Source organism: Lagenorhynchus albirostris, chromosome 16 (genome assembly GCF_949774975.1).
Source record: "Lagenorhynchus albirostris chromosome 16, mLagAlb1.1, whole genome shotgun sequence".
Lineage (NCBI taxonomy): Eukaryota > Metazoa > Chordata > Mammalia > Artiodactyla > Delphinidae > Lagenorhynchus > Lagenorhynchus albirostris.
The window spans coordinates 72,937,253-72,954,623 of record NC_083110.1 but is presented as its reverse complement, the minus strand read 5'-3'; the positions used below and the strand labels follow the sequence as shown (position 1 = coordinate 72,954,623).

Genomic DNA, 17,371 nt, shown 5'->3' with positions numbered 1-17,371 from the left:
TTTTCTGTTCAGTCATTCCCTCTACATTTATTCATTGGCATTCTACTGTAAGATTTCTCTCCTATTTATTCATTCAAGTACTTCTTGTTTATGTTAGTGTGGATGTTAATCTGTTATTTATTTTGAGGCTCAAATTTTCCCATATTTGGCTACTGGGAGCCACTTTAAGCAGGCTCTGGGTTCTTCTTTTTTTTTAAATTATTATTATTTAAGACCTTAAAACTGGTGCTTGCAGTTTGTTGACTTTTTTGAAAAAATCAAGCAGTAAACTTCCATTGCAAATTAAAAATGAGGTTCTTAAAAAAATCTCAACTTGACCAGATATGAAACAATTTAAAAACCTTTAAAGGTGTATTGAGAAAAAACAGGCTTTTTCTTTTTTTTTTTTTTAAACACGTTTGTCATTACCTGAAAGAGACGTCTTTAGGTAAAAATAATAAAAACCCCTTGCTGCTTAGATAATGCAGATAGTTCTAGTTATGTGGTCAACAGGCAAAAAGCAAGCACTTAAGGTCTTCAGCTCCAATCTTTTGTTCATTTCTTATTGCTGGAATTTCATATTTGTTTCTTCTTGTTGGATGACTAAACCGGGTGATGGTAGAGATGGTAAGCTAGCATTTTCTCAGCCCTGCCCTGCTCAGCCTCGGGTGCGGATGAATTCTCAGCTGGTGGATTGGCTGCTTTTGTCTCTTTGCCATCTTGTGGTTCAGGGTTTTCTGGGCGTCTGCGTCGGTAATTGAAGTTGCTGCGGTACCGATGTCGAGGTGGCTGCTGACGCTGGGTCTCATCTCCTTGATTTTCCTTATCTTCTTCATTGCCGTCCTCTCTGGGCATCTTTGGCGAGGAAGGCATATTCTGTCTCACTCCTCTACCTTGTTCTCCTGCACCCTGGTTGTCAGCACCCTCCATCACTTCTCTCTGCACAGGAGGGTTGGAGTGCTGTGGTCGACACCCACTGGGTCTCTGCATGCAGTAAGGTGGGCACCTTCGCCTGCGGTAGGGCCGACGCTGTTGGGCCTGGCACTCTCCGATCCCTCATTCTTTTCCCCACTCTCACTGTTCTGGTAATTCTGCGGGTGATTGCGTGGAGGACCCCTACGACGTGGATAGTGTCTATGATGGTTACGGTCTGCTGCGTGTTTACTGCCTTGCGCTGGAACTGCACCAGGGCCTGTAACATTTGCTGCCTGCACACCCCCCTTTTCTCCTTCAGCAACATCGAACTCCACAGTCTCTCCATCTGCTACACCACGAAGGTACTACCTGGGGTTCTTCTTTATGGCAGTCTGGTGTACGAATACATGTTCCTTGGTGTCATTCCTGTTGATGAAACCATATCTGTTTCTTACATTGAACCATTTTACTGTTCCCAGAACCTTCGCCGTAATGATCGTTTTGTCCCCGCCAGCAGGCGCCACTGATGTGAGGCTGCCGGGGCCACCGCTGCCTGAGCCACTGCCAGTCCTGCCCATGCCTGTTGTGCTGGGCTTCGCGGCGGCAGCAGTGAGGGCGGGGGGTTGGGCGGCGGGTGGCTGCTGGGTCTCGGCCTCGCTGCTCATGGTTGCGGTGATGGTGAGTGGGGACGGTGGCAGTGGGGCTGCTCGGGGCTCTCCGGGGTCCGCTCCTGCTACCGATCGAACTGTGGGTTCTTTTTTTTTTTTGCGGTACACAGGCCTCTCACTGTTGTGGCCTCTCCCGTTGCGGAGCACAGGCTCCGGACGCGCAGGCTCAGCGGCCATGGCTCACAGGCCCAGCCACTCCGCGGCATGTGGGATCCTCCTGGACCGGGGCACGAACCCGTGTCCTCTGCATCGGCAGGTGGACTCTCAACCACTGCGCCACCAGTGGGTTCTTTTTGACGTGACCTTATCTTACCGTTTTTGAACATATATTTTCTGATGCATTAAGCTGTTTCAGCCTCATCTTGTACTTCCCATGCTTCAGCCTCAGTTTCAGCCCTTTTTCCAAGGAGCACCTGTTTCTTTTAGTGAGGAATTTTGTTTAAAAAAATCAAGATTTGAGTACTGGTGTGCTCATTGGTACTGAGCTGGCATTGCTTCTATGCCATTTCAGCAGAGCTAGGAAATAAATATATACATACTCACACACGCACACATTTATATACACACATCTACATATATTTTTATATTATTTACAATATCAGAAACCATGAGCTCACACTGTCTTCCTGGTTCCAGTGCAGTTCAGCTCCACAACTCGGTGTCATTCTAGTCTTCCTCCTTTCCGTATTTGTAATTCCCTTTTCTAACAGAAAGAAACTTGACTCCTAGTATCCTCAATATATTCCTTTGCTCAGTTCTATGATATAGTAGAGTCCCCCTCACTTTGGTTTTGCTTTCCATGGTTTCAGTTACCTACAGTCAACCGCTGTCTGAAAATATTAACTGGGAAATTCCAGAAATAAACAATAAGTTTTAAATTGCATACCTTTCTTAGTAGTGTGATGAAATTTTGAGTTGTCCCACTCTGTCCTGCCCAGGACGTGAACCATCCCTTTGTCCAGGGTATGCCATCCGTTAGTCACTTAGTAGCCATGTCAGTTATCAGATCGACTTTCCAGGTATCACAGTGCCTGTAGTCAAGTAACCCTTATTTTACTTAATAATGGCCCCAAAGCATAAGAGTAGTGATGTGGCAATTTGGGTATGCCAAAGAAAAGCTGTAAAATGCTTTTTTTAAAGTTAAAAGGTAAAATTTTTTGACTTATACGGAAAGAAAAAAAAATCGTATGCTGAGGTTGTTAAGATCTACAGTAAGAACAGGAGAAGATTCTGTAAAATTGTTGAGATGGAAAAAGAAATTAGTGCTAGTTTTGCTTTTGCATCTCAACCTGCAAAAGTTACAGTCACGGTATGTGATAAGTGCTTAGTTAAGATGGAGAAGGCATTAAATTTGTACAATAAGATATTTTGAGAGAGAAACCACATTCACGTAACTTTTATTACAGTATATCATTGTAATTGTTCATTTTTATTATTAGTTATCATGGTTAATCTCTTACGGTGCCTAATTTGTAAATTAAACTTTATCATAGGAATGTATATATAGGAAAAGACATATTATATGTGGGGCTCAGTACTATCCATAGTTTCAGGCATCCACTAGGGGTTTTGGAATGTATTCCCTGCTGATAAGAGGAGACTGCTATGCAGAGAAGGTAATTTCAGAATTGATAACTCATACCACTGCAAAAAACAAACCTAGTAACTTGAGTTCATTATTTGTTTCCAATTTTTATTTTAGAATGAGAGTGTATATAGAGTCAGCTGTGTTCCAGAGTTACCTGGGTGACTTCTTCCCACTTCAGTGCTCTGCTAGTTGTTATTCATTATACATAGTTAGGTTCATTTGTTTCCATTGTGTTTCACTGCAGAGTTTTCCCTCTGTCCTTATTGGTTTCTGTACTTAAGTATAGAAAACATGGAAATTGTTGCCAAAATCAAAACTGTATAAAAAGAATGTAGGAATGTCATTCCCCACTACCCTCATCTCTTCTACCCTGCTCCCACCCATGCTCTGTAGGGCAGGAGAGTGAGGCTTCATCTGCTGCTACCCTTGCTCGCGTTGCCACCTGGACCATCCCCCCAACCCCTGCACCCCCCACTTTCCAGCCCATCCGTGGGAAAATTGTCTTCCATGAAACTGGTCCCTGGTGCCAAAAAGGCTGAGGGAACCAGCCTCAGTTCTGCTTTTATCCTTCCTGTATCTCTTTTTTGCAAAAACAGATACATATATATTTTTTTCCTCACTTAGCCTTATGTAAAAGGGGGCATGGTATATGTGCTCTTTTACATATTTTTTCCCCTCATTTAATATATTCTGAAAATCCAGATCATCCTCATTCTTTTTTTTTTGTTTTGAGGTTGGCGAAAGAAAGGAATTACATTCTGCCCCTGCAGTAGAGTTTTTTGTTAAATATTGGACATTCATCTTGGTTTTCCATAGGAAGAACTTATTTTTTCACACTTAAAAAATGATGCAAAACAGACATTTTAAACAACTTTAAATAAACAGTTCCATAATAATGGCATACAAAATTGCTTGTCTTGGCTGTTTCTGGTTATGGTGAATTTCCTGCTTGAGTTACTTCATTTATGGAGGCATTTTAGTACACAGACTGAGCCAGATGGCCTGGGTTGGAATCCTGGTTTGGCCACTTACTGGCTTTGTGACCTTACACTTAACTGCTACAGTGGCTTGGTTTCCTCATTATACATGAGGGTGGTTGTGAGGTTTTAATGAATTTGTGTGTGCAAAGTGAAGAACATTGCCCGGCACATGGTACACACTATATAAAGGTTGTTGGTATCATTCTTGTATTTAAGGAGGATGGTGGTATGAATTGATTACTCTCTAGAGTCAGTCTGTAAAGTCTAAAAACATCTTAGTCATTTGTTTCAATCATCTCACAATAAATCTATCATCTGCTAATTTATTTAGCAAACCTGAAAAACTCACACTTCCTTTTCACTGCTTGTCTATTCATTATTCAAGAGAGGTATCATGTAAGAATAAAATTTAGGAAAAAGAATTAGCAAGAGAGATGAATGGATTCTTCACACTGAATAGTAGACACCTGATGGCTTTTAAGGAAGAGACCCCCATTTTTGAGACATGTGATGAAGCATTTGATGTCCCAGCTAGTAGCTTAAGAAAGGGTGTCTGAAGTAACTTGATGAGTGATATGCTGTATCCCATTTGTTGCAGTTACAACACACCCAGTAAAAATGTTATTGATCTTGAAGAATAGAATAAATACATTCTCTCATAATATGACCAAAGTAGCCTGAAATCTGTGATGTAACTGTTCACAAGGAAGAGGAGCATTTTCTGCTCTTTAAGGGGACGTGCAGGTGAAATTGTTCTTGGCTTGAGTTCTCATTTGATTTTCAGAGATGTGTGTTATTTTTACATCTGTACAGCTGCCGCCTTTGTGAACTGAAGCTCTGTCATCTCTCTGCAGGGATGCCTCTTCGCTGCTAGATCCAATGGAATGCACAGACACAGCCGAAGAACAGAGAGTGCACAGTCCTCCTGCCTCCTTAGTGCCAAGAATCCATGTGGTTTTAGCCCAGAAGTTGCAGCACATCAACCCTTTACTGCCTGCTTGCCTTAACAAGGAGGAGAGCAAAACCTGTAAGTGTAAGTGCTAAAGGCTCGTGGCCCAGAGACTTACCCAGCATGTGAAAGCTGCATGGTGGAGCTGTCAGTCAGATTCTTGGTCGTCAGAATAAATTTCTCCAGCGATCACCATTTCTTTGCCCCATTTTCCTTTATGTTAATTCTCTTCATTAAAATGAGGCCCCCCAAAAGGTATACACGCTGTCTTATTTTGACAGCTGGCATCACTTACTAACCAATATTTTAAGTCCATACTAGTCATCTACTGACGTGCAGTGCTTTGTTCCAGTTACTTTTTAACCTAAGAGACACGAGAGGAACTGGTTTGTGTTCTGAATCTGGTCTTCTTTCTCTCTCCAGTTGTTTCTAGTTTCATGTCTGAATTGTCTCCAGTCAGAGCAGAACTGCTGGGGTTCCTCACTCACGCCCTTTTGGGAGACAGTTTGGCTGCTGAATATCTTATATTACATCTCATTTCTACAGTGTAAGTGCTCTGTTCTTGGTGGGAATTAAGGGAGTTTGGTTTTGTTGAGAGGGGAAAAGAACAGAAAGGTTTCTGTTTTTATCAGGCTTCATCACCAGATGGTTATTTACTTAGTGTAACAGGTGTTATACCAAATCATAGAAATTCCTTTTTCACTTTTCTCAGTGTCACATGTAGCATTTTGATTGTATCTCCTTAAATTTAAGAGCAAAAATCAGATAAAGAACCTGGCCAATGAGTAAAATGAGTTGTTTTGTCCTTTGTGCATTCTGAATTCTCTATTTATACATCCCAAGGCTCTGTGAGGTCCATTTGGTGTACATCTCACTTGTATGTGGACTTGTGCCCCTCTCCCTTTCACTTCACTACAGCTCTTTGTTTTCTGATTTCAAAATAACATGTGTGCCTTCAAAAAGTTCCAAGAGCATAAAGAAGAAAATTGAAATTGTCTGTAATCTCACCACTTAAAGATGATCTCAGTTAACAGATCTTGGTACCTGTTCATATCATCTTTTTTTTGTTTACATATGTATCCATCCCTACTTAGATCTCAGTTATACTCTAAACAGATCATTATCTTGCTTTTATCATTTATGTTAAGCATTTCCTATCATAATTCTTCTTGAACCTCTTAATGGCTGTGCAGTATTTCATTATAGACAGTTGTACTTTTTCCCTAAATGTTAGGTTTTCCTACTTTTTCTCTGTTTAAATAATCCTCCAGTAAACATCTTTGTACTATAAATCTTTCCTCAGGTAGGATTTGAGACAGTAGTACATGATGGTTGAGAGCATAGACTCTGGAACCAAACTACCTGGGTTCAAATTCAGCTCTGTCACTTCCTGGATACGTGAACGTGGGCATGTTTCTTAAAATTTCTGTATCTCAGGTTTCTCATCTGTAAAATGAAAACAATAATACCTACCTCAGAGTGTTTGGGAATTAAATGAGAAAGCATTTAAGTACTTAGAACAGTACCTGGCACATGCCCAGCACTTAAATATTGGCTATTATTTTTATTGTTGTTTCTGCTTAAAAAAACAACTGATCAGAATAATCTGCTTTAATTTTAATGACAGTATTAAGCTAATTTTTCTTCGTTTGCTTTTTGATGGAGATCAGGAAATCACGTGAGTATCTTATTGGTTGATATCTTTTTTTTTCTAGATATACAAGAAGAGATGTTCTTCCACTAGGAAAATTTACGGTTAACTTGAGTGGGTGTCCACGGAATAGTACCTTCACCGAACACTTATATCGAATTATTCAACATCTAGTTCCAGCAGTAAGATCAATATAAATATGTATTATAAGCTTAAGTACACTTTAAAAGTCCATCTAATTGTCTTTCATTCAACCCAAACATTTAACTTTGAGATGTTAACAGACCTCATTAAGGGGAAACAAAGCCTGCCTAGTTTCATAATTTAAAATGTACTAACTCCTAAACATTTCACGTTTCCTTTATTGCCTTAGCACAGGTCTCTTCAAGTAACAACACAACTGTAGTAACTCCCTTAACATTGTACTCTCCGTTGATGCCAGTTTGTTTGTACAATTTGGTATCCTTTGTGTGCTTTAAAATCGTAAATCTAAGTAAACTCTAAATTATAGGAGCATAATTCTTTTAGTTGAGGTAATAACTTGATCTCTCCTACCCCAGTTTTAATTCCTGTTTGGAAAGTCAAGCTACCTTTATTTGCCAGGACATCTGGAACGCAGTGTTTGTGTGGTGTTAAGATCTTGGGGGCAGGAGAATAGCTTCTGATTAGTTGTGTGACTGGCAATGCCAATCACTTCTTTGGAAATTTAAGAGGTTGAAACAGATCATTCATTTAACCAGTGTTTATTGAGTGTCTTCTGGGCTCTTAAGAAACAGCATTGGACTAAATAGACCAACATTTCTCACTCTCCTTGACTCACTTTACACTGTTAAAAAATTATTGAGAACTTACAGAGATGTTGTTTGGGTTTTTATTATCAATTTACCATATTAGAAGTTAAAACTAAAAACATATTAAAATATTCATTGAAAATAAATCAATTACATATGAGCAAAAGTAAAATATTTTTGTAAAAAATAGCTATTTTTCCAAACAAAATAATATTAGTGATAAAAGTGACATTGTTTTAAATTTTTGCCAGTCTCTGTAATGTCTGGATTAATAGAAGACAGCTGGATTGTCATATCTGTTCCTGCATTCAGTCTATTGTAACATGATGTTTTGACTGAAGTCTATGAAGGAATGTTGGCCTTACACAGATGAAAAAGTAGTTGGCAAAGGAAGGACTTTTAATGGCATTTTCAGATAACTAGATATTCTTCTGATACTAGACCAAAACTGTCCATATGGCATTTTCTTCAAGGAGTTGTGTGAAATCTGTAATCTCATCAATGAACTTTTTATACTCTGCTATCGTAAATTCATTGGTCTGTCTTGCACATTGAATGGATCTTTTATCCATGTGTGATTTTGACCTCATGGACCCCATAAAAGGGTTTCAGCAACTCCCTGGGAGTGCCCTGGACCACTCTTTGTTGGTGGTGGAAGACCAACAAATAATAAATAACATATATAGTATGTCACTGAAGTGCCGTGGAGAACAGTAAAGGCCCAGGGGAAGGGGATAGGGAGTGCTGGGGATAGGCCAGGGTGGAGTTGCTGACATCTACAGCGTGTCGGGGAAGCCCTCTCCAGGGTGGAGTTCAGGGAGAGACTTGATGCAAACCCAGGATCAAGACACAGGGCCGTGTTGGGGAAAGTGTCTGTCCTGTGCAGAGAACAAGTTCAGGGTCCGAGCGCAGCGTGCTGGGCATGTTGAGGAACGCCAGCCTGAGGGGCCGGTGTACTGCCATGGAATGAGTGCTGGGGAGGAGCGTAGGACGTGGGGTCTGAGTGGCAGCCTAGGGCCACTCAAAGCTTGAGGCCAAGATTTAAGTAGCACATACTTGGGACGTGAATTATATTTTTAAGTATGAAAGTGATGTGAGGAAAGTACTCAGGATTCTTGCATGGTAAGGTATTTCCTTTTTGTTCTTTTTATTCTACATCACTTTGTAGTGGTTTGTTTTACTGTTTCATTTTTACCATATCCCACTCCCTTATATTACTCTTACGTTTGTGTTTAGCTAGCACTGAACTTTTTCTAAACACTTGCCTTTTTAATATCTTATTTAGTTTTCGTAGCAGTAAGTGTGAATGACCTACTTTTGCTTATATGGAGCTGCACCCTGCTCTATGGCACCTTTTGTTTCGACAGACTCTGTTTCTTTCGGGGTCATTTCCTTGTATCTATAATATGACACCCCCCCCCGCTTGCTTTGAATTACTGAGCCAAAGTACAAAAATCCTCTGCATTTTGAAAATACATCTTCTCTCTTCCTTGACATCCTTCCCCACCCTAGTCTCCACCCGTACCACACATACTTCTTTATGGTCCAGAGTGATCTTAGATTGGAGTACAACGCAGGGTGCAGAGGGCACTGGGTGGTGGGCTCAGGAAGACGGAGGGAGGTGCAGGTGGACTTAACTGATTTTCTGCTGCTGAGACTGGGTGAGGAGGTGGCTCTCCCGGGTAGAGCAGGTTCCGAGACCCACAGCGCTGATGACAGTGTGGAGTCCTCCACACCTCAGGCCTCCTTGGAGCAATTTGTTTAGAGGTCTGCAGCTGTCTATGCTGAATGAATATAGTTTTATTTTATTTTCAAAATTTATTAAAAATTTTTAAAATGGAAGTATAGTTGATATATAATATTATATAAGTTACAGGTGTACAATATAGTGATTCACAGATTTTTTAAAAATTGAAGTACAGTTGATTTACAGTGTTGTGTTAGTTTCAGGTGTACAGCAGAGTGATTCAGTTACACATATATATCTATTTTTTTCTCAGATTCTTTTCTCGTATAGGTTATTACAGAATATTGAGTATACTTCCCTGTGCTGTATAGTAGGTCCCTGTTGGTTATCTGTTTTATATGCAGTAGTGTATTATGTTAATCCCAAACTCCTAATTTATCCCCCCACCCCTCAGCCCTTTCCCCTTTGGTAACCATAAGTTTGTTTTCTGTGTCTGTGGGTCTATTTCTGTTTTGTATATAAGTTCATTTGTATCTTTTTTTTTTTTTTTTTTAAGATTCCACATGTAAGTGATATCATAAGATATTTGTCTTTCTCTGTCTGGCTTACTTTACTTAGTATGATAATCTCTAGATCCATCCATGTTGCTGCAAATGCCATTATTTCATTGGATTTTATGGCTGAGTATTCCATTGTATATATGTACCACATCTTCTTTATCCATTCATCTGTTGATGGACATTTAGGTTGTTTCCATGTCTTGGCTATTGTGAATAGTGCTGCTATGAACAAAGGGGTGCGTGTATCTTTTTGGTTTAGAGTTTTGTTTGTATGCCCAGGAGTGGGATTGCTGGATCCTTTGATAATTCTATTTTTAGTTTTCTGAGGAAACTCCATACTGTTTTCCATAGAGGCTGCACCAACTTACATTCCCACCAACAGTGTAGGAGGATTCCCTTTTCTCCACACCCTCTCCAGCATTTATTATTTGTAGACTTTTTGATGATGGCCATTCTGACCAGTGTGAGTGATATCTCATTGTAGTTTTGATCTGCATTTCTCTAATAGCAATGTTGAGCATCTTTTCATGTGCCTTTTGGCCATGTGTATGTCGTCTCTGGAGAAATGCCTACTTAGGTCTGTGCCCACTTTTTTTTTTTTTTTTTTTTTTGCGGTACGCGGGCCTCTCACTGTTGTGGCCTCTCCCATTGTGGAGCACAGGCTCCGGACATGCAGGCTCAGCGGCCATGGCTCACGGGCCCAGCCGCTCCGTGGCATGTGGGATCCTCCCGGACTGGGGCACGAACCCGTGTCCCCTGCATCGGCAGGTGGACACTCAACCACTGCGCCACCAGGGAAGCCCTGTGCCCACTTTTTGATTGGGTTTGTTATTTTGATACTGAGCTGTATGAGCTGTTTGTATATTTTGGAATTAAGCCCTTGTCAGTTGCATAATTTGCAAATATTTTCTCCCATTCTGTAGGTTTTCTTTTCATTTAGTTTATGGTTTCCTTTGTTGTGCAAAAGCTTTTAAGTTTAATTAGGTCCCATTTGTTTATTTTTGTTTTTATTTCCATTACTCTAGGAGATAGATCCAAAAAGATATTGCTGCCATTTATGTCAGAGTGCTCTGCCTATGTTTTCCTCTAGGAGTTTTATGGTATCCAGTCTTACATTTAGGTCTTTAATCCATTCTGAGTTTATTTTTTTATATGGTGTTAGAGACTGTTCTAATTCATTCTTTTACGTGTGGCTGTCCAGTTTTCCCAGCAACACTTATTGAAGAGACTGGCATTTCTTCATGGTATATTCTTGCCTCCTTTGTTGTAGATTAATTGACCATATGTGTGTGGGTTTATTTCTGGGCTTTCTGTTCTGTTCCATTGATCTATATTTTTGTTTTGTGCTAGTACCATACTGTTTTGATGACTGTAGCTTTGTAGTATAGTCTGAAGTCAGGGAGCCTGATTCCTCCAGCTCCGTTTTTCTTTCTCAAGATTGCTTTGGCTATTTGGGGTCTTTTGTGTTTCCATACAAATTAAAAATTTTTTTTTCTAGTTCTATAGAAAACGCCATTGGGGGCTTCCCTGGTGGCGCAGTGGGTTGAGAGTCTGCCTGCCGATGCAGGGGACACAGGTTCAGTTCGTGCCCCGGTCTGGGAAGATCCCACATGCCGCGGAGTGGCTAGGGCCCGTGAGCCATGGCCGCTGAGCCTGCGCGTCCGGAGCCTGTGCTCCGCAACGGGAGAGGCCACAACAGTGAGAGGCCTGTGTACCGCAAAAAAACAAAAACAAAAACAAAAAACGCCATTGGTAATTTGATAGGGATTGCATTGAATTTGTAGATCACCTTGGGCAATATAGTTTGGTGTTTGTCCTCTCCTCTCACGATTACTGATTTAGATATCGTATTTGTATATGGATGATTTCCTACTTCTACTGTATGTTTGCCTTTACTGATGAATATGATTTTAATTCAGGGAGCACAGAGGAAAATTAAGCTTTTCTCTCTCCGTCTTGATGTGTAAATAAACATTGTATTTTCTGTTTTGTTAGCCTGTGGTCAGTTAAAGAAGTTAAGCCTCTGAATATTTGATATATATATCAGTTGTCTATCATTTGTTTCTGGTTCACTGGTAAAATAAAAAATATTCTTCAAGAATACTGAACAAGACAGCTGAAAATAAAGCAGCTCATAGAATCAGAAATTCTTATGATGGAGAAATTTTTGTTTCTAAGAGCTCAAGAAACCATGAGACTGCTTACTCCCTTAGAAATAATAAGCTCTTTCTTTCCATTATAAAATGTAGTGTTTAACTCCAAATATATGTTTTCTTAAAAGAGGGAAACTTAGTTCCTTGATCATTAAAAAAATTTCTCTTTGCAGTCTTTTCATCTGCAGATGACTATAGCGAACATGAACCACTTGAAATTCATTCCCCACAAAGACTACACAGCCAATCGCTTGGTCAGCGGGCTCCTCCAGCTGCCCAGCAATACTTCTCTTGTAATTGATGAAACTCTCCTGGAACAGGGGCAGCTGGACACGCCAGGTGTGTGCACGGACGTTGTCCTTCCATTTCTAACTCCCAGCAAAGCCAGGCGTGGTAATGATCTTCTAAGGAATAACTGAACAAAGACAAATTCACACTTCACAAGTACTTAAGACAAAGGCTTGCTCTGTGAATTTGGTTAAAGCATATATCATTAACAAATAAGTTGTGTACATCAACTATGTTTTGTGATAGTTTGAAAATAGTATGATAATACACCAAGTAGCAGGTAGCTTTTTAAAGGCTGAAAAGGGAGGAGGTTTTGCCTTTAGTCCTATATTACCTCAAAAGAAAAGTTGTAGAAAAGATCTAATAAAACATTTTCTACCAGCCAATGTGATTTAAAAATTTTTTTTCAAAGAATCTCTGAAAAAATATTTAGTAGATCAGATGGCTTGCACTAACCTCAGTTATGGAACATGTTATAAAATTACGAGAAAGCAGATTGCTTTATCTATGCTCAAATGAGAATTAAGGCACTTTGCTGGTGTAAGTTCAAGAGGTAAAAATAGAAAAAATAGTGTAGACTGGGTAGAATTAAGGCAAAGGTGAGTATAAATTCAGTAAAATTCAGTAACCTTATCTCTGTATAAAAATAATTTTGGTTCTACCAGATTACTTTAGCCCTGTGAAGATGCCACATACAAAATAATCATACTTTTATCGGGAACTATTTTATATCTAATTGCACACCAGATGCTTGGTATTAGATTTGGGGTGGGTGGGGGAGGAATCTTGGCTCCAGAAGTATGTTTGTGTAGCTTGACAGATATTATCTGTGAAGCCTATTAATTAATGACCATTTAGAAGATTGAACAGTGCCTCATATACTTTTTTTTAAAGCAGTAGAAATCTCATGTCTTATTATTAATGTCAGCAAAACTAATTTGGTTAGGTGATTAAAATCAAGTTACTGAAAAATTATTCCCTTGTTTTTGTAGGTGTTCATAATGTGACTGCCCTGAGCAACCTAATAACTTGGCAGAAGGTGGATTATGACTTCAGCTACCACCAGATGGAATTCCCCTGCAATATTAATGTTTTTATTACTTCAGAGGGGAGATCACTCCTGCCGGTAATGAAGGGTCATTTTTAAATGGATGGAGGTTATATTGGAAAGATATCTATATTTTTGCTTTGTTTCTTGGTACTGCTTATTATTAATAAGTTAAACTTGTTTCAGAGTTGTGGCTGCCGATTATTAATGAGGGAACTGCTTATTTTGTTCTCTGGGATGAAAACTTTGTAAAGAAAATCACAAGACAAGCAAAGAAAACTCTTGGCAGCAGAAAACTCCCACATGTAGGGAGAGAAAGTAGAAACTGTCTGTAAATTGCCTGATTAACATCCAGACCTTTGTTCTTGCTGCCTCTGTTCCATTGTTTTCTGCCAATCCCACGTGAGAAATATTTTAGAGTTCCTTTTAAAATGTTCCTAATCACCTGGTAATTATTTCTATGCTTTATCGTGAAATGCTCTGGTGAATCATCAGTGACTAATGAAGAGAGCTTTTACGTCTGCGTCATTAATGATGAGAAGTATGCCCAGTTGTTGAAAAGGCGCACAGTTGCTCTGTATAATGATGTTCACCCTTGATATATGAGGAACTGCCTGTGAATGAGAATGAAATGGCCCAGTGGTAAATTTCTGTGGGAAAGTGTGATTTGCTATATGTGGTTTCTAGAAATGCAGTTCAGTAAGAAATAGAGTACATGTTCCGTGATTAAGGAAACATCTAAAACATTTTAATTAACTGCTTTTTAGAGATTCACTGTCTTTTTATATGTTTACTAATACCATTGAGGAAACATAAGTAACCAAGAAAAGGCTAACTTCTGTAATTATTGCTGAGTTACAGTGCATAGAAATTAATATTAAAAAGTGACCTCCCCCTAATAATGAATTGTGTTTAATTCCCTTAGGGGCTGATAGAGATAATGCATCCCTCTGAAATTCTAGGTTGATTTAGGAACTTGGAAAATGATGTGTACTGTTTCTCATTTTAGGCAGACTGCCAGATCCACTTACAGCCACAGCTAATTCCACCAAACATGGAGGAGTACATGAACAGCCTTCTCTCTGCGGTGCTGCCTTCCGTGCTGAATAAATTCCGCATTTATCTGACCCTTTTGAGGTTCCTGGATTATAGCATATCTGATGAAATAACCAAGGTGTGTTTGGGTTAAAACAAAGGATTTCCCTGTGTTGAATTGGGATATTTAATCAATTTACATTTACTGTAATTACTGGTAAGGTAATCTTGCTGTTTGTTTTCTGTGTCATATGTCTTTTTTGTTCCTCTATTCCTCCATTATTGTCTTCTTGTGTTTGAAATAGATATTTCTAGTGTACAATTTTAATTTCCATGTCTTTTCTTTTATGACATATTTTTTTTCTTTAGTAGTTGCCCTGGGAGCTACACTAACATCTTAACTATGATAATCTGGGATTAATTTAGGATTATGCCAGTTTAAGCACAATAGTATGCAAAAACTTTGCTCCTTTATACTTCCATTCCTTCTCCCGCTCCTTTGTGCTTTATTATCATTCACGTTACGTCTTTATACACTGATACATCTGTCAACACATTTGTAATTATTGCTTTATGCAGTTGTCTTTAAAGACATTTATACTACTTTTTATATTTACCTGTGTAGTTACCTTTACCAGTGATCTTCACGTGGATCCGAGTTACTTTCACTTGAGCCTGGAGAACTCTCTTTCGTATTTCTCAGTATTTTTTATGGGGGAGCTCTGCTTGTGACACATTCTTAGTTTTTGCTTACCTGGGAATGTCTTAATTTCTCCTTAATTTTTGGAGACTAATATTGCTGGATGTAGAATTCTTGGTTCATAGGCTTGTTCTTTCAGCACTTTTAAGTCCTCCAACTGCCTAGTGGATTTTCTGAGGAGAAGTCAGTTTCCAGTGAGGGTTCTTTGTACACAATGAGTCATTTTTCTCTTGTCCTTTCAAGATTCTCTCTTTGGCTTTTGACAGTTTAGCTGTAATGTGTCTACATATGGATCTCTTTGAGTTTATCCTACTTGCAATTTATTGAGCTTCTTGGATGTGCAGATTAATGCACATTTGGGGGGAGTTTTCAAGACATTTGGTAAGTTTTTGACCATTATTTCTTTAAGTTTTTTTCTGCCCCTTTCTCCTCTGTGGCACTCCCATGTATGTATGTGGTACATTTGATGGTGTCCCACAGGTCTTTGAGGCTCTGTTCAGTTTTCCTCATTCTTTTTGCTTTCTGTTCCACAGACCAGATAATTTTGGTCAGCCTGTCTACAGATTTGCTGAATCTTTCTTCTGCCTTTCAAGCGAATTTTTAATTTAAGTTGTATTTTTCAACTTCAGAATTTGTTTGCTTTTTAAATAATTCCTATCGCTTTACTGGTATTTTCTATTTGGTGAGACATCATTCTCATACTTAAAGTTCTTTATTCATGGTTTCCTTTAGTTCTTTGAATATATTTAAAATAGCTAATTTAAAGTCTTTGTGTAGTAATTCCAATATTTAAGTTGCCTCAAGGACTTCTTATTTTCCAATGAAGGGGGCTACACATTCTTGTCTCTTTGTATTTCTCCTACTTTTTGTATTGAAAACCAGCTTCTTTATAGATGATTTATTTTTTTAATCTAGTTATTTATCTTTGGCTGCGTTGGGTCTTTATTGCTGCGTGCAGGCTTTTCTCTAGTTGAGGCGAGTGGGGGCTACTCTTCGTTGTGGTGCACAAGCTTCTCATTGGGTGGGTTCTCTTGTTGCAGAGCACGGGCTCTAGGCGCGCGGGCTCTAGAACACAGGCTCAGTAGTTGTGGCGCACAGGCTTAGTTGCTCCGCGGCATGGGGGATCTTCCCGGACCAGGGCTCGAACCCATGTTCCCTGCATTGGCAGGCGGATTCTTAACCACTGCGCCACCAGGGAAGCCCAAACCAGGTGTTGTAAATAATGTAATTTGGCAACTCTGCTCTGGCAGATTCTGCCCCCTCCCCGCCTGCCCCCCCAGGGTTTTGTTGTTGTTGCTCTTTGTTGTTTAGTGACTTTTCTGAACTGATTTTTAAAAGTCTGTATTCTTAGTTGTATGTGGGCACTGAAGTCTTGGCTCGGTTAGCTCAGTGGGCAGTGATTGGATAGAAATTTAATTTCCTTAGATGCCTGGAAGCAGTCTCCCAGTCTAAGCTAAGGGACTCTGTATCCATGTTGGAGCAATCCTTTAACACTCAGCCATGCAGTTTACAGCTGCCCCCTAGCCTTTGCCTTCTACTTGCACAGAGCCTCAAGGTTGTTCAGTGGTGAGAGCTTATGGCCTGCCTACTCAGGCTCAGATCTTCTGAGCATGTGCCCAGCCCTGGGCATGCATGCGACCTTCTAAATTCCTGGTGGTTGGGGATAGATATACACACCCACACACACATATTTGTGTGTGTGGGTGTGTATATGTATAAGTGTATAAAAGAATATATATGTGTGTGTGTATATGTATATATACATATATATGCATATGTGTGTATATGTATATATACATATATATGTGTATTCCTCCCCCTCCAGATCCCCTTAAGGATATCTCATTCCCCAGATTTTCTCTTTTTTTTTCTTTTTGGTTTGGTGGTGGTTTTTTTTTCCCACAGTGACTTTTGAATTTTTTTTTTTTTATACAGCAGGTTCTTTGTTTTTTTTGTGTGTGTGTGTTACGCGGGCCTCTCACTGTTGTGGCCTCTCCCGTTGCGGAGCACAGGCTCTGGCTGCGCAGGCTCAGCGGCCATGGCTCACAGGCCCAGCCGCTCCGCGGCATGTGGGATCTTCCCGGACCAGGGCATGAACCCGTGTCCCCTGCATCGGCAGGCCGACTCTCAACCACTGTGCCACCAGGGAAGCCCTATATAGCAGGTTCTTATTAGTTATCCATTTTATATATATTAGTATATATATGTCAATCCCAATCTCCCAGTTCATCACACCACAACCCCACCACTTTCCCCCCTTGGTGTCCATACGTCTGTTCTCTACTTCTGTGTCTCAATTTCTGCCCTGCAAACCGGTTCATCTGTACCATTTTCTAGGTTCCACATATATGCGTTAATGTACAATATTTGTTTTTCTCT

General features: G+C 39.8%; 1 protein-coding gene and 1 pseudogene across 4 annotated transcripts in view; one reads left to right on the top strand and one right to left on the bottom strand.

The window, feature by feature from the left end:
- Window positions 1-17,371, top strand: part of MCMBP (minichromosome maintenance complex binding protein) — a 67,768-nt gene that overhangs the window by 43,927 nt on the left and 6,470 nt on the right. For 3 of the 4 annotated variants that reach the window (XR_009536049.1, XM_060126115.1, XM_060126113.1), the window contains exons 9-14: window positions 4,985-5,163; window positions 5,503-5,626; window positions 6,795-6,912; window positions 12,095-12,260; window positions 13,202-13,335; window positions 14,267-14,431. Coding sequence is in view for 3 of the 4 variants with exons in the window: in XM_060126115.1 (XP_059982098.1) it covers window positions 4,985-5,163; window positions 5,503-5,626; window positions 6,795-6,912; window positions 12,095-12,260; window positions 13,202-13,335; window positions 14,267-14,431 (886 nt within the window). In the remaining variant the exon portion in view is untranslated. The remainder of the gene's footprint in view (window positions 1-4,984; window positions 5,164-5,502; window positions 5,627-6,794; window positions 6,913-12,094; window positions 12,261-13,201; window positions 13,336-14,266; window positions 14,432-17,371) is intronic. The other variant, XM_060126114.1, reaches the window with a different exon arrangement.
- On the bottom strand, window positions 386-1,586 carry LOC132507090 (Y-box-binding protein 1-like; annotated as a pseudogene).